At 41.6% G+C, this 22,389-nt stretch overlaps 1 protein-coding gene across 1 annotated transcript in view; it reads right to left on the bottom strand.

Annotated features, from left to right (window-relative positions):
- Positions 1–2,448: 2,448 nt before the first annotated feature.
- Positions 2,449–22,389, bottom strand: part of zgc:63863 (uncharacterized protein LOC393372 homolog) — a 32,572-nt gene continuing 12,631 nt past the window's right edge. Inside the window, exons 3-8 of the mRNA XM_033993605.3 lie at positions 21,968–22,048; positions 19,969–20,155; positions 18,038–18,139; positions 9,245–9,386; positions 8,526–8,710; positions 2,449–3,028 (exon numbers count right to left, since the gene is read on the bottom strand). Of these exons, the coding sequence (XP_033849496.2) occupies positions 2,776–3,028; positions 8,526–8,710; positions 9,245–9,386; positions 18,038–18,139; positions 19,969–20,155; positions 21,968–22,048 (950 nt within the window). The 3' untranslated portion in view covers positions 2,449–2,775. The remainder of the gene's footprint in view (positions 3,029–8,525; positions 8,711–9,244; positions 9,387–18,037; positions 18,140–19,968; positions 20,156–21,967; positions 22,049–22,389) is intronic.

Raw genomic sequence — 22,389 nt, 5'->3', positions numbered from 1 at the left:
GTATAATAAACAAGAGTGGTTTCACTGCACTTATTTTGAATAGATAACCCAAGGTCAGAGGCAGAATGATTGTACCTTTTAATAAGAAGTACCACATATAGAATAGTCCCTTTTATGTCATTAAAGCAGCTTCCCACTTTTAGTTTTTTGTCAGGTTACTGCTTACCCTCCTCAGTAAGTTACATGTATACATATTTTCTTACCTCTGGTTCATTCATTTTACCTGCACACACTGCACTGCTTCACACACTCCCCTCTCCGGCTCAGAGATAAAGAGGATACATACTGTATGACGCAGACTGCACTTGCTGCTGTAACTGCAGTTGTGTCCGTCACGCTACAATGCAACTTTCCATGGGTTCTGCTGCACACTGGGTTAGGGCAGAGTTACTGTACAAGGTAGAGGAGCACCTGAGACCGCACTGTATACTAAATCAGCAGCACCATATATGACTAACAAAGTGAACTGAATTTTAATGAGTGCTTAACAGTGACAATTAACTCATTTGAAGGCTTTCTTTAATATCGCTTCAGTTTTCAGTGAATGCACATACCAGTAGGTGAAGTTGCCAGGGTTATTAATAATATTCTGAGACAAAGCACAGAAAGACCCTTGGTTTAAATCCCAGCATGACCTTCTTTGTGTCCTTACTGTTACCTACTTATGTCCTACAAATAAGGACACCCCACCGCTTTTGAGGCTCATTAAAAAGCCTTACTTCATTCAACCAAAGCTGACCAATAACAGTAGTTTAAGCTCTGACAGACCTCTTAATGAACATGATTGATTATATCTGCATTTAAGGCTAAGAGAAATTAACCCTCGCAATAATGTGCTTAGGAAAACTTAATTTACATTTTTAAAACACAATCATTGGTAGCTGTAGTGTTTCAAATTTTTTAGCTTAAATAAAGAGAATGTCTACATCAACAGGTTTGAGCCATTTCAACGAGCCCCATGATTACATCAAACTGAACATTTTCACTGCATAGATCAGCAAGTGAGATACATTTAATGGATGTGTGTATGTACACGTAATCTTCACATCCAATTGATTATACTGCCAGCTAAAAACACATTATTCCCGTGAAGGTCAAATCTTAATTTTTTTTATTTTATTATTTCCCAGTTAAGTAGAAATGTGTCCTTGGCAATAAGAAACTTGCAGCCTCTGATCTATAAAACATTTTTTTTTGTTTTAAATCCAGAGTTTATTTAATCGATCCATTCTTTCATTTCATCCCCCCAGTATAGTATGTATTGTTATTCTCTTCGCATTTACTCCTCATCCCTATAATAGGAACAATGAACCACCACTGCTAAGTAGTGACACCTGCTGGAAAAAAAAAAAAAAAAGACAAACCTCTAAAGACTACAATTCAATTCATGCCATTGCCTACCAGTCCAGCAGTGTGCACTACCTTAACCATTGCAGGGAAGATCTACAATTCCAGCCTTCCTCTCATCTCAAAGCTTTATGACCCCTCCACCCCTGCTGCACAGCTTGCCTAAGGTCTGGGAACTTTTTACCCTTTAATAGTGAGCATGAACAACTGGCACCTATTTTCTTAGATGTTTTTTTTTTTTTTTTAATGCAATCTTTATTCATAAAATTCAGCACTGCTTCTTCAATACTGCACTTCTATTGTCAACAGGATGCTGCAAAGGGGGAGCTGGTGGTTCAGTGGATTGTCTAATGGGACAGAAACATTTAATCTTTGAATTTGAATGCACACTAACAAGCAAGCAGTACCTCAAGGACCAGATGGGAATGGAGAGCGAAACAACCCTCTCCCCCCAAAAGAGAGGGATACCCTCAGTGTAGGGTTGAGTCACGTCGGCAGGGAAGACATTATACTTAATACAGTGTAATTATTCCATTATTCAAATTGTGCACAGCGATGCTACTACAAGCACATCGAGTCGCCTTGCTAACCTGGGGAATTCCCTTCATGAAATACCATTGAGAATGCGACTTGTAATCACACTTGCTTTCTCAAACTTGGAAATCCTTATCTGAGGAAGCAGCATATTCAAGTCAAGGCCATTCTGAGAGGATTTGCTGATACAGTAATCAAACCACACTACAACTGTGTCAAACTAGTTCTTCCTTCTTCACCACAAAAGTTAAAAAAAGTACTTTGCTGTAACCACTGACAATTACAAGCCACCATCTCCTGCAATTCCCAAAGGTTATGCCTGACACCCCTGACAAACAGAGGAAACAGAAGCTGCTCTGCAGAAAGAACAGGTATCTCTACAACAAGCTGCTTTGTAGAGACATAAGTACATAAGAAAGTTTACAAACGAGAGGAGGCCATTCAGCCCATCTTGCTTGTTTGGTTGTTAGTAGCTTATTGATTTCAGAATCTCATCAAGCAGCTTCTTGAAGGATCCCAGGGTGTCAGCTTCAACAACATTACAATCTCCAGTTGCGAGTTAATCTGTGTGTTTTCAAAAATCTTTATTGTGGATGGTTACCTTATACAGTCATTAAAAAGTGAGCAAAGAGATCCCTTGCAAGACAGCTGTGAAAAACACCCTTTTACTTCAATTCAGCTCCCGCTGTTACTTTTCTTATTGCTCAAGACTTTTGTGCAACAATCTATTATATATTTATTTGTTGTTTTTGGCTTGGGCAGGATTACTGATGTGTGCTTTACATACACAGAGTGACGTTTCCCCTACCCTTCGTACTTATACGAGTGACATTGACTTAATAATATTTCATACAATTTATAAACATGTCAGGCTTGTTTTGGCATCTTCTTTTCTTAAAAGAGCTGTAGTAAAAACTCTGGCGCCCATTCTAAAGCCGTCTGTGCCACAGCCAGCGCTGCTGCCCCTAGCGTTGCTGATATCCCCCACACGGCCATTTTCACCAGGTGGCTGGTTTCTGCTGCTGCAGCATCCTCGACGGCAGCGAGTTCAGCTGGGGGTCTCTCCTGGAGCTGCCGTCTGAGCACCGCATCCGGGCGCTGCTGCAGCCTGGCCCTCTGAAAGTCTTGGAATGAACTGATGGTGAGGCTGCCCAAAAACAAGAGAAGAGCTTTCTATTAGACATAGAATTCAGCTACCCTCATCAGGGAGAGGTCAGATGAGTTATGATCACAGCTTCTATACTGGAAATAGATGGCAGGTAACTTCAGAGCAATTCACTTTTAAACTCTGATTTGAACAGCTGAAAACCCAAGTTACAGCAGAGAAAAAAATGGAAGTCATCAGGACATCCATCCCCTACCTCTTGAAAGTTATTTTATTTCATCACACTCACACACATGTGAGACAAGCCAGTGGATCGGATAGGTACATGGCTTGTGTTTCAGATTTTTAGCACAACCTTGTAAATGTTGTAGTTGTAGGATGCTCAGAGAAAAAGAATGTTATCACATTTTATATTTAAAAACAGAAATGTCAGCAAAAAAAAAAACAAAAAAAAAACAACATTTGGAAGATGATGACTATAAAAGCGCTGATGGACAGAAATTTTAAATACACTAAAAAAAAAACTTACGAGTAAATTAATGTTCGAGATTAGGGCCAAACAATTATCTACAGAATAAGATCAAATAGTATATAGTATATCAACTCACCAAGGTAAGAACTGAACTCTTTCAAGATGTATTACCACATTTACTAATCATATAAAATAATAAAAGAAGCTTTACTTTGCTTTCATGTGACCGATATGTTCTAATGAATCTTTCCCTTGACTATTACTAAATAATTAAAGCACTCCACTCATTGAAGTGCATACCTTGTGGAGTTCCCCACTAATGAGATGAATATTCCATGCATTTCTTCAGGGGGCTGCCTCTGTGCTAGGTGTATTTTCTGCTTTGGGGTTTAATGCCCTGGAACTTGTGTCTATGAGCTACTTCACCAGTTCCAGCATACAGAAAGGGCACACATGTATGCAAATACCAGAGGGGCACAGTGGGAAACAGCCCACATTGATTCAACTGAAATGGAAAACACAGCCAGGCTTATGGGATAGCAGGATCTGACTGTTATTCAAGGCCTGTGGGTGTGTGTGCTCGTTTATAGTGCTTGCTGAGTCAGAAAAGTCTCCACAAGGAAGTAAACTGTGACAAAACCTATACCCATATATGGACACAGGCCAAGTCCCTGTGATGTTTAAATAGATATTTCAAACATAAAAATGTAGCAGTGTTTCCGTTAGCCCCTGAACCTTCATTACTGGGTGATTGTGTTGACACCCCCCACCAAGGCCCTTCTGGACTTTAAGATAAGAAACACTGCATGGGAGTCAATTTAAAGTCCTCATAAACACATGTGTGCTTGTGTGTGTTTGTGTGCCTTTGTGTGTGAGTGCAGGGGGACGTAAATGATATTACAACAGATGTGGGACAGACGCTCCTTGGTAGAGCAGTAAACAAGGAGTCTTCCTGTTACCTGTGCTCCATTTAACCTTGGCAATGGGAGAATGCCTGTAGAATTGCTGCCTTTGCTATTTGCCAGATCCTGAGAGTGCAGTATTTCAAATCCAATAGGACTGCAGTCTTATTCCCTAATGGATTCTAAAATGACACATTATACCTTTATAAAGCACATTTGTTAAACACATACTTACCCTTAGGTTTACAGAATGCTCTGAGGAGGTCTTGTGTGCAGGCTGCTTTAAATTGTATTGCACAAGGTAGCTGCCCCAAAAGGGGATAGCAGTACTTTAAACACAAATGCATATTATTACACAACTGATTTAAATGGACGAAGACCATATACATACACCTGCAGCAATGTCAGCCTCACAGCTACTGTGCAAAATCAATCTCTAAGCTAGCAAGCGGTGTTTAGACACCTAACTTCAAGCCTTCTGATTGTCACAGCCGTTGCACATATTTATTAACACCAATGGAGAAAACACCAGCTGGATTCTGTTTGCATGTATTATGCACTTTCCTCTGTATTTAATGTACTATGCATTTTTCATTGTATTGTTCAATGCGTTGTTTTTTTTTTTTTTTACTGTATATAAGGTATTATGTATTTCTCTGTATTTAAAGTATTATGGATTTTCTTGTTACTGCATCTTGTAAAGCGCTTTGTGATGGTGGTCCACTATGAAAGGCGCTATATAAAATAAAGATTGATTGATTGCAATGATTTTTTTTTTATTGTATATATACTCAACAGCATCACCTTCAGGCTAAACATCATCATGTCTACAAATTATTGTAGTGTATGTTCGGTCGGTTAACTCAACTGAACAACATATCATTTATCAAACATTTTGTGTTGTGATTATCCTGTATACTAGTTCAGCTGCTACTGCCCTTCTTCATTTGAAAGAACGCTGCTTGCCCCACGCACAGTAACACAGAAATCTACTTACAGCGTAATCACACTTTTGGCTTTTCTGCAAGAAGTTTTTACACATTTGTACTTACGAACTATTTTAGCTGCAGTCTCCAAACTTTAACCACTTCAACCCCAGATGTAAAAATGAAACCCCTTCCCAGGTACCAGATTTTGAAAATAATAATAATAATGTTTTCAAACCTGTAATTGCTATAAAATGTTAACATATGATAAATAAAAAACAAATAAATGACTTAAACTGTGTTTTTCAATAACCCTTTATGCTGCTGTGTACTACATACCCATATTCAATATAGAGATAAAAACGTTTTGTTTTTTTTATTCAATATAGAGATAAAAACGTTGTTTTTTTGTTGTTTTTTTTAACAATGAAAACAAAAACGCTGCTAATAACGACAATAACAATAATAATCAAATAAAAATCAAACAACATCAAAACGTGTGCCAGTATTGACTTGCTCTGTGCCATTTATTGAAATGTTCAATACAACAGAACCCGGGATTGCCTTCGCAGCCACTGCACATTTTTCTTTTGTCTTTTCTTTTGTTTTCATTTTTGTAGCAGACCCTGTACCTTTTTTACAGTCTCTGCTTCCCTTGTGTTGGAGGGATAGTCACAAATGCGTGTACACAGCTACTTTGCGCAGGCATTGTGATGGATCTGCCTGCCGCATTGTCTGTACCGAGCGCTGTGTTTTTATAGTATTTCGTCACAGCACTGCCATTTCAAAACAAACAGCTTCCTGTTTGCAGCTGGCTTACCTGTAAAGTAGCTGCATGCTCTTCTGTTCGTACAATTTGTACTGTTCTTGGCTCCACATCCTCTTCATCATAATCGCATGTCGCTGGTATCGAAATCCTCCGAACCAACTTCACGCCCGTTGCTCATTATAGAAAGACCACGTACGTTGCCATGTTTAGCTTTAGCTAAAAACTATATAAACTATAACTAAACAAGTAAAACTAATAATAAATAAAAGAATAATAATTTAAAACACTATATATATATATAAATACAGTACTGTGCAAAAGTTTTAGGCAGGTGTGAAAAAATGCTGTAAAGTAAGAATGCTTTCAAAAATAGACATGTTAATAGTTTATATTTATCAATTAACAAAATGCAAAGTGAGTGAACAGAAGAAAAATCTACATCAAATCAATATTTGGTGTGACCACCCTTTGCCTTCAAAACAGCATCAATTCTTCTAGGTACACTTGCACACAGTTTTTGAAGGAACTCGGCAGGTAGGTTGGCCCAAACATCTTGGAGAACTAACCACAGTTCTTCTGTGGATTTAGGCAGCCTCAGTTGCTTCTCTCTCTTCATGTAATTCCAGACAGACTCGATGATGTTGAGATCAGGGCTCTGTGGGGGCCATACCATCACTTCCAGGACTCCTTGTTCTTCTTTACGCTGAAGATAGTTCTTAATGACTTTCGCTGTATGTTTGGGGTCGTTGTCATGCTGCAGAATAAATTTGGGGCCAATCAGATGCCTCCCTGATGGTATTGCATGATGGATAAGTATCTGCCTGTACTTCTCAGCATTGAGGAGACCATTAATTCTGACCAAATCCCCAACTCCATTTGCAGAAATGCAGCCCCAAACTTGCAAGGAACCTCCACCATGCTTCCCTGTTGCTTGCAGACACTCATTCGTGTACCGCTCTCCAGCCCTTCGGCGAACAAACTGCCTTCTACTACAGCCAAATATTTCAAATTTTGACTCATCAGTCCAGAGCACCTGCTGCCATTTTTCTGCACCCCAGTTCCTGTGTTTTCGTGCATAGTTGAGTTGCTTGGCCTTGTTTCCACGTCGGAGGTATGACTTTTTGGCCGCAAGTCTTCCATGAAGGCCACTTCTGACCAGACTTCTCCGGACAGTAGATGGGTGTACCAGGGTCCCACTGTTTTCTGCCAATTCTGAGCTGATGGCACTGCTGGACATCTTCCGATTGCGAAGGGAAGTAAGCATGATGTGTCTTTCATCTGCTGCAGTAAGTTTCCTTGGCCGACCACTGCGTCTACGGTCCTCAGCGTTGCCCGTTTCTTTGTGCTTCTTCTGGACATCTGGAAACCCCTGTCTGCCTTGAAATTTCTGCCTGGGAGAGACCTTGCTGATGCAGTATAACTACCTTATGTCTTGTTGCTGTGCTCAGTCTTGCCATGGTGTATGACTTTTGACAGTAAACTGTCTTCAGCAACCTCACCTTGTTAGCTGAGTTTGGCTGTTCCTCACCCTGTTTTATTCCTCCTACACAGCTGTTTCTGTTTCAGTTAATGATTGTGTTTCAACCTACATATTGAATTGATGATCATTAGCACCTGTTTGGTATAACTGTTTAATCATACACCTGACTATATGCCTACAAAATCCCTGACTTTGTGCAAGTGTACCTAGAAGAATTGATGCTGTTTTGAAGGCAAAGGGTGGTCACACCAAATATGGATTTGATTTAGATTTTTCTTCTGTTCACTCACTTTGCATTTAGTTAATTGATAAATATAATCTATTAACATGTCTATTTTTAAAAGCATTCTTACTTTACAGCATTTTTTCACACCTGCCTAAAACTTTTGCACAGTATTGTATATATATATATATATATATATATATATATATATATATATATATATACATACATACTTGTAAAAGCTGAATGGCTTCCTGCAATATATCTCAGCCTTCTAAACGCCCACAGCTACAGACTGGAATTGCTACATGACACGCAATTGGATAAAAATGTCACCTGACCCTCCCCCAACTTTCATTGCACATTCCACAGTACTAGCACTGCTTTAGAGAATGAAACCTGAAACGCTAGACTGAGAAACCGATTATAGAATATAATGTAACGTACGCATGTACGGCATGGTACTGCAAGTGGGTTTTCAATTGATGTACGTGCGTATGTCATGGAGTTGAAGTGGTTGAGGATCAATGAACATGCATGAACATCTAGCCTGCTGATTTTCAATGGGCAAATCGAATCAAAGCATCTTGGGAAGTCTTGGGAGTAAGCACTGAATTTGAGTACAAAACATGGTGCTTTACCACCCTTCGTGGTTATGTCCTCCCTGATTTTAATACTTTCGTGTCACATATTCTCTATTTTAGAGATACCAGTGTGCCGTACACAGTGTGACCGACTCGTGCCCAGTGGTTTGTTTCATCGCTCACCTCTTGCGGGGCTGGATAGCTGCTCTCTTTTCCAGCAGGGTTGGAGGGTAGTGTTTCAGCAGCTCCTCTGCTCTGGAGATAAGCTCTTCGTATGGGAGATTCTGTGGGATCTGGGAGAGAAGCTGGTGGATGCTGGGCATGTCACAATCACAGCGCTTCACCTCCTTCTCTCTGTGCAAAACAATCTAAAGAGAAGGGGCGAAACAATGGAACCACCATGAATTATACACACAGAGAGCAGTGTAAAGAACTATACAAAGAGACACACACAGACAGCAGTGTAAAGGACTATACAAAGAGACACACACAGACAGCAGTGTAAAGGACTATACAAAGAGACACACACAGACAGCAGTGTTAAGAACTATACAAAGAGACACACAGACAGCAGTGTAAAGGATTATACAAAGAGACACACACACACACAGCAGTGTAAAGGACTATACAAAGAGACACACACAGACAGCAGTGCAAAGGACTATACAAAGAGACACACACAGACAGCAGTGCAAAGGACTATACAAAGAGACACACACAGACAGCAGTGTAAAGGACTATACAAAGAGACACACACACAGACACACACAGCAGTGTAAAGGACTATACAAAGAGACACACACACACACAGCAGTTTAATGGACTATACAGAGACACACACAGACAGCAGTGCAAAGGACTATACAAAGAGACTGTACTGTAGTAAGAACATGGATTCATACCACTGCAGCAAAGTAAATGGCCATTAGAGGGTGGGAGGCCAGAAAGAAGTCGTAGAGCCGGAGGACGTGACGGAAATCTGAGAGGACGTGTCCGTACCAGGTAATCAGCCAACTCAGAGCAAAGATTGTACCAACCTCCGCCCTGGATAGAAACAAACAAACAAACAAACAAACAAACAAACAAACAGTCAGTGCAAAGATTGTACCAGCCTCCTCCCTGGATAGACACAAAGTTTTCAGAGAAAAACTACATTTTGCCTTCAGAAAGTATCTGTAAATCTGTCCCTTTGAGATATATATTCACCCCCCTGCAAAGTTTTCACATTTTGTTGGCACCTGAGTGTACTCCACGATGCTTTCAAATCAGACTTTACATGTGGAATCTACACAAACTACTCCACATTGATAAAGTTACAAAATGCATATAGAATATTAATATGTAAGATTTACAGAGAAAAACAGATTAATCTCAGTTGCAATAGTATTCAGCCCCTCGCTACTGCAGCCCTAAATCAGCTCAGGTGCAAATGATTTGTTTGAAAGGTCACAAAATTAGTGAAATGGTTTCAGCCTGTGTGTACTCAAAGTGGTTTAACATGTAGATAATTTCCCTCAGGTATATAAAGACTTTCAAGCTGCAACTCACATAGTGATCCAACAAAGCAACCATGAAGACCAAGGAGCTTTCGAAACAAGTCAGGGATAAAGTAGTAGAGAGGCACAGAGCAGGAGAAGAGTACAAGAAAATTTCAAAGGCACCGATTATCCCTCTCAGCACAGTGAAGTCCATCAATAAGAAATGGAAGATGCATTATACCACCCAGACACTACCCAGATCAGGTCGCCCTCCCAAACTGAGCAGCCGGGCAAACTGGTTTGGGATGTCACTCTGAAGCCAACAATGACCTTGAGAGACCTGCAAAATTGTGTGTCTGAGATGGGAGTCAGTGTTCGCACATCAACAATAAGCCGGTCCCTACCCAAAGCTGGCCTGTATGGACGGGTGGCAAGAAAGAAGCCATTACTCAAAAAGCCTCATATTAAAGCACGTATGGAGTTTGCGAAAAAGCATGTAGATGATACTGCAGACGTGTGGAAAAAGGTTTTGTGGTCAGACGAGACAAAAATGGAACTTTTCATTCTAAATTCCAAGCGTTACATCTGGCGCAAGCCCAACACTGTACATCACCCAGTCAACACCATCCCAACTGTCAAGTATAGTGGTGGCAGCATCATGTTATGGAGATGCTTCTCTTCTGCAGGGACTGGGAAGCTTGTCATCTCCTCCCTCCTCAACACCTCTCTACTTTCTGGTATCTTTCCCTCTGCCTTCAAAAAAGCCTCTATCACTCCCCTCCTCAAAAAACCTACCCTCGACCCCACCTCCCTCCAGAGCTACCGTCCTGTCTCCCTCCTACCCTTCCTCTCCAAAACCCTCGAGCGGACTGTACACCGCCAGCTCTCTGCTTTCCTGTCCAACCACTGTCTGCTTGACCCTCTCCAATCTGGCTTCCGCTCTGCTCACTCCACTGAAACCGCCCTTCTGTCTGTCACCAACTCACTTAAGTGTGCCCGAGCTGCCTCTCTCTCCTCTGTCCTAATTCTCCTCGACCTCTCTGCTGCCTTTGACACTGTTGATCACTCTATTCTACTATCATCTCTTGCTGACCTGGGGATCTCTGGCACTGCTCTGGCCTGGTTCTCCTCCTACCTCTCCAACCGCACTTACCAGGTAACCTGGCGTGGAGCAACCTCCACACCTCACCCTCTCTTAACTGGAGTCCCCCAAGGGTCAGTCTTGGGTCCTCTCCTGTTCTCTCTCTACACCCGCTCCCTGGGCCCCCTCATCGCATCCTATGGTTTCTCATACCATTTCTATGCTGATGATGCTCAGATTTTCCTCTCCTTCCCCACCTCTGACTCCACCATCTCCTCCCGTATCTCTACCTGTCTGTCTGCTATTTCCTCCTGGATGCACTCGCATCACCTCAAACTCAACCTCTCTAAATCTGACCTCCTTTTCTTTCCCTCCTCCCCCTCCTCTGATCTCTCTATCTCTGTTCCTCTGGAATCTACCACACTCTCTCCCTCTTCCTCAGCTAAGAACCTTGGAGTCACCCTGGACCCCTGCCTCTCTTATTCCCAGCACATCTCCACTCTGGCACGCACTTGCAGATTCTTCCTGAGCAACATCCGAAGAATCCGACCCTTCCTCACCAACTATGCTACCCAGCTCCTGGTCCAGGCCCTGGTACTCTCCCGCCTAGACTACTGCAACTCCCTCCTGGCTGGCCTCCCTGCGTCCGCCACCCGTCCGCTCCAGCTCATCCAGAACTCTGCTGCTCGCCTGGTGTTCTCTCTACCTCGCTTCGCCCACGCTACTCCACTACTCCGCTCGCTCCACTGGCTCCCGATCACCGCTCGCATCCAGTTCAAGACTCTTGTACTAGCCTACAGATGCCTTGATCAGACTGCACCCAGCTACCTCCAGACCCTCATCTCTCCCTACACCCCCACTCGACCTCTCCGCTCCGCCTGCACTAGAAGACTGGCTCTACCTCCGCTACGCTCCCCTGCCTCCCGAGCCCGCTCCTTCTCCACCCTTGCTCCGCAGTGGTGGAACGACCTTCCTACAGATGTCAGGACTGCCCAGTCCCTGACCACATTCCGGCGCCTCCTTAAGACTCACCTCTTCAAACAGCACCTGTAGAACTCCTCTGTTGTATCCTGGGACACTATCACCCTTCATTTAAATATGCTTTATTTTGCTCTTATCCGCCCCCTATTTTACTGCATTTAATCCTGTACCTCAGAATTATTGTAATCTGCCAAGTGTTTAATCTGTAGTATTTTGTACTTAATCATATCCTGATGTAACTATCACTATTTAATCATATCCTGATGTAACTTTCACTATTATCTGCTGTATTATTGAATTGTGGTTTGTCACACTTGAGAATTATTGTATTTCTTGTTCTTATTGTATGACTTATATTGTAACACTTGAATGTATTTGTATTTGCTTGCGATTGTAAGTCGCCCTGGATAAGGGCGTCTGCTAAGAAATAAATAATAATAATAATAATAATAAAAAGTACAGGTGAATCCTTGAGGAAAACCTGTTTGAGTCAGCCAAGACTCTGAAACTGGGGAGGAAATTCACGTGTCAGCAGGACAATGATCCGAAACACAAAGCCAAAGCCATACTGGAGTGGTTGAACAAGAGGAGAATTAATGTTCTTGAGTGGCCCAGTCAAAGTGCTGACTTGAATCCAATCGAAAATTTATGGCGAGACTTGAAGATCGCAGTCCATCGACGATCCCCAACAAACTTATCAGAACTGGAGCAATTTTCCCGTGAAGAATGGGCAAAAATGTCACCATCCTACTGTGCAAAGCTAGTAGAGACCTATCCAAAAAGACTCATACCAGTAATTGCTGCAAAAGGTGCTTCTATCAAGTACTGACTTAAGGGGCTGAATACTTATGCAACCAGTAAATTCATGTTGTACATTTTCTTTGCAAGTTTTGCTGACATTTAACCTCCTCCTCACATAACAGTGTTCCGTTTAACTACTACAGCTTTGAATAAAAAAAGTTTGTTTGAAAAACTGCATAAATTATTTGTAATTCAACAAAATGTGACATTATTGGTAGGGGGTGAATACTTCTGCAAACCACTGTGTGTGTGTGTGTGAGTGTGTGTGTACATTATATATATATATATATATATATATATATATATATATATATATATATATATATATATAGGCAAACACACACACACAGACAGCAGATGCCGCTTATTAGCAATCCTGATAAACAGCTTTTGGTTATTATCAACATTTTTATGGGAACCAATCCCGTCCCATAGACTTTAAAGCTACGGATTTCGGATATGAACAGCGGCATGCCGCTTAATGACAACTTTTGAAAAAGTTTCCATGGTTACAGAATGAGCGGGAATGCAAAACGGGCACGCATTTCAGCTTCCCTGTATACGTCATAACGTCATAACGTACTGAACTCACCCGAATTCTTATAATTGCAGATAGCCTACACAGTATTCAGTAGACAGGTACGCTCTGTACATTTATATCCGCTGACTGTTTATGTGTAGGCCTAATGGCTTCCAAACGTGTAGACCTGTCTATAACTGATAAAGTTTGGATTCTGGAGGCTCTACGTCAACCCAGAGCTAAACAAGTGCACATAGCGGGAAAGTTTGGCATCTCGGAATCTGCCGTTTGCCGCATTCTAAAGATGAGTGACAACATTATGAGGGAGTATGAAAACAGCACAAACCGAGGCTGACGTGATGGAAAGGAGGCAGACGTTGGCGATGTGTTATGGCTCTGGAACTGTCAGAAACTAGCGCGAGGTGCTTGCATCTCCGGACCCGTTCTGAAACAGAAAGCGACTCAACCAGCAATAGAGCGGGGAAAGGAGTTCAATCCGTCAGATGGGTGGCTCAGTCGTTGGAAAACCTGACACAACGTGGTTCAACGTAAAGAACATGGCAAAAAACAAAATGCTGACCTTCCAGCGGCTGCTGAATGGATAACAAACACCTTACCTTGGATTTTACACGAGTTCCAGCCATGTAACATCTTTAATGCAGATGAAACCGCTCTGTTCTACCGGGGCCTTCCAGACTGGGGACTTGGTTTGAGGGGGGGATGTGTTTACAGGAGGTAAAAGCCATGGACCACATTACATTGATGTGCTGTGCAAACATGGATGGGACAGAAAAGCGCCCTCTTTTCATGATCAAAAAAAATAAAAGCCCTCGCTGTTTTCCAAAAGATCACTCGCACCTTCCTGTGATCTACAGGAATTCTGGAAATGCCTGAATGACAAGTTCATTGTTTATAGAGTGGCTGAAAAATTGGAACAGGGAGCTAATGCTACAAGACCGTCACATTTGCCTTTTAAGTGACAACTGCCCAGCTCACCCATGCAACACAGAACTGTCTCACAATGTGTTGCAGTTTTTTCCACCAGACACGACCTCTGTTATGCAACCAATAGACATGGGGGTCATTACGAACTTAAAAGGCCTCTGCCGCTCTTGTCTCAATGCACATATTATTGCCTGTCTGGATACTGACCCACAGCTGTGAGTGATGGATGCTGTGAAAAAGAGAACACTTCTGATGCACTTCACCTAGTTAGAGAGTCCTGGGCCGCTGTTCTCCCTGAAAGGGAGGGTTTGTGTCTGCCACAGACAGCTAGGAACAGATTGATATTGATGCGCTTGCCAATGCTGCCATTCCTGACAATCTCACAGCAGAGGAGTTTGAGGCCACAGTGGAGTTTGACAGGACAGTCTGAAGGAGATGTCAGGTGAGCTCATAGATGCAGAACTTTTGGAGGCAGTAACAGCTGACAGGCACCCACAGGTGGAAGAAGTGGAAGAAACAGAAGAGGATACTGCACCACAACTATCACTGAAAGAACAGTTGCAGGCATTGGACACTTTTCGCAGGATATGCCAGAATCGTGGCTTTGAAAACGGCTATGAAGCTGCTCGGAAAACTGACAGGGATTTAGATTTGGAGGTGGCGAATCGTAAAAAGCAGACAACATTGGACAGCTATTTTTAAAATTGTGCTTGATTATTAAATGTAAGCACAGTATCAACTGTTTATTTTTCTTGAAGGACATTGGTTGTACAGTACGTTGTTGCAGAGTACAGCAGCTTAACGTTACCGATATTAGCCTACTGTACTTTTTTTTTTTTAAACACATTAGCCTATTAGAGTTTACAATGGTTTATTCTTGTATTTTGTAACATCTATCTGAGTGATGTGCTTTCTAAAAGTACGATGTATATAGTTGTTCCATAAAAATAAACCTGAAATTAACTGCTCTTTCCAAACAGTTTGAAAACTTGTCAAACCACAATGAGGAAAATAACAATATTATTTTCATGTGATTTGGAGAAGATTCTAAAGAAAACCGCAATGAACAAAATTTGGTTCATTGCTCATGTCTTTACAAGAAACGAACAATGAAGGTATTATTATTATTATTATTATTTTGATGTTTCCAGTACTGAAAAAGGTTGCAGATCTGAAGGGACTAAATGTATGTGTACTATATAGTATTTAAATATGTATCATACACTTAAACATTTTTATTTTTATTATTATTATTTTTTTTTAATCATTACCCAAAAAAGACCTGGCTACCCGGGTATTTTTCACAGCAGGTACCCGGTTCCGGATTTTCTACCCGTGCCGACCTCTAATACACACACGCACGCACGCACGCACACACACACACGCACACACACACACGCACACACACACACACGCACACAGTCGTGTGGTGTGCACATGTATTAGAACACCCCATTGCTTTTGTTGTTTTGATTTGTTGTGCATATGAAATCAAACTACTTTCACTGAAAATCTTGGAAAATTGTCAAAATACACAAATTAGTGATTGTCTAATTTAATCGATGACTTTAATAGGCCACATGTGAAATCAATTTAAAACAGCGAAAGAAAAGGAACACGTAGCCACATATGGTAAGACATTTTGAAAGTTGTTTCAGATGCCTAATTAAAACACAAAGTGGTCTAACATTTTCACACACGAGTGCCTATTGTTTCTATATCACCAATTACTGACCGGAAATTGAAATTCTCACACCCAGAGGGAACATTTTCTGGGGAGACATCCCCTAGTTGATAAGTCCCCTAGTTGAGATGTGGCTGCAATTCTCAAAACAATGATACTTTTTTTTTTTTTGCTTATGTAAAAAAGCAGCATGTTTCCCTGCCTACACGCTACCTGCTTACCTGTCTCAAAGCTGCCCCCAGAGCAGGGGTAGGCAATTCCGGTCCTGGAGGGCTGGTGTCCCTCCTGGTGTTTGTTCCAACTGTACCCTAAATTGCTTAATTAGACAAATTAAGTTTCGAATAAGCACTTAATTGGTCCAATTAAGTAATTTAGGGTACAGTTGGAACAAAAACCAGGAGGTACACTGGCCCTCCAGGACCGGAATTGCCTACCCCTGCCCTAGAGCCTATCCACTGAATGGTGAAAACGTACATGCTTTGAGTGCTGGCTCTTCAGCAAAGCTGTCGACGGGGATGTGGATATCTGTCAGGAGATGGGAGTTGGATGAAGACCAACTGGCTTTCGGTCACCAATGAGTTAAATGAAAGTGGCAACACAGTGATGAAATATCTTTTCTTTTTGGAATGTGTCTTATTTCACTTCTCCACTTCATTACAGCCCAAGGACATCTTTGTACACTCTTTAATATTACTGCAGGACCTCATACTTTGTACAGTTTCAGGCTGTCACTTGGGTATTGTGTCATCAGCTAAGTGTAACAAACAGATCAGTACACAGCACGGTCTCAGGGTTCTTGTGTCAGAACTAGATTAGTCTGTCAAAAGCAAACTGGGGAAGTTGCTCAAGTTCTGTACTGAGCCCAGCATGTTACTGATGCTAAACATACTGATGCTAAGGGCAGCCGTGAGGAGTAGTGGTTAGAGCTCTGGACTCTTGACTGGAGGGTCGTGGGTTCAATCCAAGGTGGAGGACACTGCTGCTGTACCCTTGAGCAAGGTACTTTACCTAGATTGCTCCAGTAAAAACCCAACTGTATAAATGGGTAATTGTATGTAAAATAAAAATAATGTGTAAAAAAATAACGTGATATCTTGTAACAATTGTAAGTCACCCTGGATAAGGGCGTCTGCTAAGAAATAAATAAATAAATAAATAATAATAATACAGCATGTCCCCCAACTCCCTATACTAGTGATTCATGCAATATTTCTACAGTAAATACAGTACCAGTGTTGTTCAAACTGTAAACAACTTCTCAGTCTAACTTCGGTTTCTGTCTCTCCCTTTTGATACAGTGTCTGAACTGAAGAAAAGCTGTGCTGGCACTTTATAACACAGACATCTTATTCAGCATTCATTTTATAATTAAATAAATATTAGACCTCTTACATGGTTATCTTTTCTAATGTATTTGCTTTTTTGCTACGAGAGGAGCTGCAGCTTTCTCCGGGAGACGAGACGCTCAGCTTCGCTTCAGCCCTGCTCCGGCAGGCGAACCTGGGGCGAGCCCATTCCCTCTTCCCTCGCCTGACCCACTCTCCTCCTTGCTCATGGTTTGCTTGTCTGTCGCTTCGAAACTGAACTCCTGACCGCCGTTTAGCCAGGCTATTTATAGTTTAAAAACTGCTAATTAAAAATGACCCACGAGTGGGAATGTTACCTTTTTTTTTTGTTGTGAAAAATATAGCGTTGATTACATGGTGCTTTATGCATGGTTAATTCATGGAAAGTTACATTTTTGCTTCACTATATTGTGCATTATAGAGAGGGAGTTATTTTTTGTATTTTAGTCAGATGTGTGTTGCTATGTGTCCCGCAGCGTCCCCCACCCCCTCTCCCGTTTATAACGCTCTTCGGTTATAACGCTCATATTGTGTGTCCCCTGAGACCCGCATCATAGCACTGTGTGTATATAGATAGATAGATAGAGATAGAGAGATAGAGAGAGATAGATAGATAGATAAATATAATGATGAAAGGGAAAATGGTGGTGGAAGCATTACTTCGACAAAAAGCCTACACTTCAGGGTGTGCAGTAGTTATAATGCCCTGGGTGGGTTGTGAGGCACGAGGCGAAGCTAAGTCAGTATTGACACCATTACACATTGCCCCCTGTTACTAACCAACTGTGTGTTGTCCTTGCATGCTTTGTAATGCATTTAGTAGTTAAGAATTAAATATATCTTTGTTAAAATGTCTTACCTCTGCATAAAATCATGGAGTTCTGGGTCTACTTGCTCTAGAATTGGCATCAAATAATTCAAGATATGTTTTGTACTATCCATAGTAGGGTCCATAAAATCCCTGCAAATAGAAAAGAAAAAAAGTCAATATTTACTCAAAACATGTAAAGGTTTAATTACCAAAATGCTAAATAATGTAGAAACGTTTTCAATGGTACATGTTCTTTAAGTGTCTGACTAGTGGAGCTGCACAAACCGATTATTCCAATCAAGTTCTCCACAGCTAAGGGTCATTGGTGTTGATTGGGATAATTTGCCAACTGAAAAGAAAGAGCAGCGATCCACACAAATCCAAGCAGCTGTTTCTTCACTCGTTTCACTTGGAATTGTAAATCAGCCCGATCGACACCAATGACCCTCACAGGATTGTCAGCACCTGATTTCTGTGGAAAGCTCAAACCAAATGATCAGTTTGTGCAGTGCTAGACTGGTACAGTTAAACCTGAAAGAAGCTACTTTATCGAGTAGAGTGTGTCAGGTTCTGAGAGTTAAAAGAGGAATGTACAACACAGTGCTACTGACTGGTAAAGTTAAATCTGAAAGAAGCTACTTTATCGAGTAGAGTGTGTCAGGTTCTGAGAGTTAAAAGAGGAATGTACAACACAGCGCTACTGACTGGTAAAGTTAAATCTGAAAGAAGCTACTTTATCGAGTAGAGTGTGTGAGGTTCTGAGAGTTAAAAGAGGATTGTACAACACAGGCATTTGCATATACTGTAGTGCCCCGAGCGATTGGAATCTATTACCAAATACAAGGAATGAGAACAGCATCAAAGACTTTACTGGAGTTCTTCCAGCAATATTGGATTTTAACGATATCTATATTATGTGAACATGGTAACTTGATTGTGTGTGCCCTAAGGACCCCCTTGTAAACCAGACCTCCTTGAGGGTGAAAGTTTTAAATAAGTTAGACTAAACAGCTTCTAAATGTGCCACAGAAAAATGAATTGTGGACCTGTTTCTAAGCAACAAGAGTTGGTGCCCTATCCTGAGATTATAAACTTTAAACATGTCAAGCATTGCAATTTGATTGGTATCTCAAAAAGAAAACAGGATACAGAATTGCCCTCCAGGCACAAAAAAAAAACAAAACAAAAACAGTAAAACGTGCAAAAAAAAAAACAAACCCTCACAATGTACTGTATATGTGAAAACTAGCATGCGTTCATCTTGATAAAAGACAAGTTTATTTGCAGTGACTGCATTGTGCACACATTAGTAAACAGCACTGTGAAGCCCTTGCTGCTAGGGGTGTGCTGATACTCGTACTTTTATTTATTTATTTATTTATTTATTTATTTATTTATATTTAGTAGTCGCCAATTATTTTCTTGTTATTTTCTCCCCAATTTAGTAGCGTCCAATTATTTTTGTTTAGCTCAGCTCACCGCTACCAACCCTGCGCTTGACTCGGGAGGGGCGAAGACGAGCACACGCTGTCCTCCTAAGTTTTTTAACACACTGCAGACTCACCATGCAGGCACCCAGAGCTACAGCGTCAGAGGACAACGCAGCTCTGGGCAGCTTACAGGGAAGCCGCAGGCGCCTGGCCAGACCACGGCCTCGGTATGGCACTACGGCATATTCACCTCCAGACGGCTTTTAAATCCAATGCTAAAGTTAATTGCCATCAATTGGTACTCAGTTGTAATGGTGAGGGAAGGACAGCTTTTCTTGCTTCGAAATCAACACATTAATGACTGGATTTCTTTAATACCTGTCGATAAATACTTCTCAAAAGGCAATTACGAGTATGAGTACAAGTATCCGTACACCTCTACTTGCTGCATAGCTGAATAGCAAAAAAACAAACAAAAAAAACCACACTAGAGCAAAAAATATAGGGAAGATAAATCGTACTTGTAAACTGTAATCCCTAGCCCCTTACCTGAGATGATGAGTGGAAAGGGTCTCCACCATTGCTATTGCCATCCTCTCCCCGACCACAAGCAAAAAGGTAACAACGATGTCATGGTACCCTTGGTAATAGTGTAGCTGAGGGTTCCTCTTCAGAATGAACAGGATGATATCAATTAGCTGCTCCTGAAGGACCCCTCTCTGGTCATCACGCATGCCTGAGGGATAAGACCAACTGACGGCTACAGTTACAGCTGCACTGCAATGACAAATACTAAAAAAGACAAAAATAATCTCCAGGTGACACGAACAAGGAAGTGTAAGATCAACCAGGTGTCCCCCAAGCTCAGTCCTGGGACCCCTCCTGTTTTCTCTCTATACCTGCTCCCTGGGTCCCCTCATCTCCTCACATCGCTTCTCGTATCATTTCTATGCTGATGGTGCCCAGATCTTCCTCTCCTTTCCCCCCTGACACCAACTGCTGATCTCTCTATGTTTATTCCTCTTGAATCCACCACCCTCTCTCCCTCCTCATCCCCCAAGAACCTCGTGTCACCCTCGACCCCGCCCTCTCCTACTCTCAGCACATCTCTACTCTGGTATGTTTCTTCCTCAGCAACATAAGCAAAATTCACCCCTTCCTCACCAACTACTTCACCCAGCTCCTAATTCGGGCCCTGGTACTGTCCCGCCTTGACTACTGCAACTCCCTCCTGGCCTCCCTGCCTCTGTCATCCGTCCACTCCAGCTCATCCAAAACTCTGCTGATTGCCTTGTCTTTTTCCTTCCTCGTTTCTCCCATATCTCCAGACTATCATTTCTCCCTACACTCCCTCTCGCCCCCACCGATCCTCCACCACCGGCAGATTAGCTGTACCCCCCGCTTCCAGAGCCCACTCCTTCTCCACCCTTGCCCCTCAGTGGTGGAATGACCTACCTACGGATATCAGGACTGCTCAGTCCGACCACCTTCAGGCGCCTCCTCAAGACACACCTATTCAGACAGGCACCCAATTTTACCAGTACTTGCATCAGCTTGTACCTGCACTGAACTGCTCCATACCTTGCAGTATTCTACTACTGCTCTTAATTAACTACTTCCTGTATCTTGTATTTCATTTTACTCTTATCCGTACATAGGTATCCGTATTCACTTTTTAAATTTTTTTTTACTGCTCTTTCAAATCATTCTCATTTCATTTATCGGACTTACTACGTGCTTTTACAGGACATTACTCATATAAGCAAATATTTTTTTATTATTATTATTATTTGTTTATTTAGCAGACGCCTTTATCCAAGGTGACTTACAGAGACTAGGGTGTGTGAACTATGCATCAGCTGCAGAGTCACTTACAATTACGTCTCGCCCGAAAGACGGAGCACAAGGAGGTTAAGTGACTTGCTCAGGGTCACACAATGAGTCAGTGGCTGAGGTGGGATTTGAACCGGGGACCTCCTGGTTACAAGCCCTTTTCTTTAACCACTGGACCACACAGCCTCCTATAAGTTACCTGCTCTTAGGTGGAATGTAATTACTCGCAAATGTAGTTATTTACTGTATTCTTTATTTTGCTCATTTGAATTTGATCTTATATGCTACTGATTTTACTGTACCGTATAACTGCTCTTGTATGTAATTTGATATTTTGTAATGCGATACTTTGTACTGTGACATGTTGTAACAATTGTAAGTCGCCCTGGATAAGGGCATCTGCTAATAAATAAATAATAATAATAATATACCAAACTGGAAGTGCACAACAGGTAATACACGATACCTGCTGTAACCACTTTGAGCAGAAAGGCTGCACAGATCTTTAGTGTCCACAGAGAAGACACAAGCCATGAGCTTAATGTCCCTATCATAAAAATCACAATTAAAATAAAGCAGGTGGCTGTAACCTCATGAAACATTTAAACGCCTTTTACTCTGATACAACTTCTTCCTCTTTCTGAGCACAGCACCATCATAAAACCAGCCACTCTAGTGACAGCAGCACCGATGCAGCAAATACTCAGCACAGTACCTTTCGGGAAACGCCGCATTGACCTCCGAACATCAAGGACCACTTGGTTGAAATCCTTGTGGTCTTGTCGAGCATCCTTGCCTGAAAAAAAATATATATAAATATTATATATATATATATATATATATATATATATATATAAATAAAATATTAACCCTTATTAAAATATTACTACATCAAGAAGTGAATATGTGTTCTGTATTACACAAGGTAGAACCTATTCTACTTCATTATAAAAGTGGTGATTGAATATTATTTGCCAGGCATTTATTCCATGCGCCTTTAGTGCTCCTTTAATTATGCATCTGCCCCTTTAACACGTGTAGCTCACAGACTAGTTATCAACCATTGCACCAGAGCATGCAAGCAGCTACACATTAGTACTGGTCTGCACTTTTCTTCTTTCCTTATTAGAACCTTAC

This window comes from Acipenser ruthenus, chromosome 3 (assembly GCF_902713425.1).
Source record: "Acipenser ruthenus chromosome 3, fAciRut3.2 maternal haplotype, whole genome shotgun sequence".
Lineage (NCBI taxonomy): Eukaryota > Metazoa > Chordata > Actinopteri > Acipenseriformes > Acipenseridae > Acipenser > Acipenser ruthenus.
This window is presented reverse-complemented; position numbering and strand designations above follow the sequence as displayed.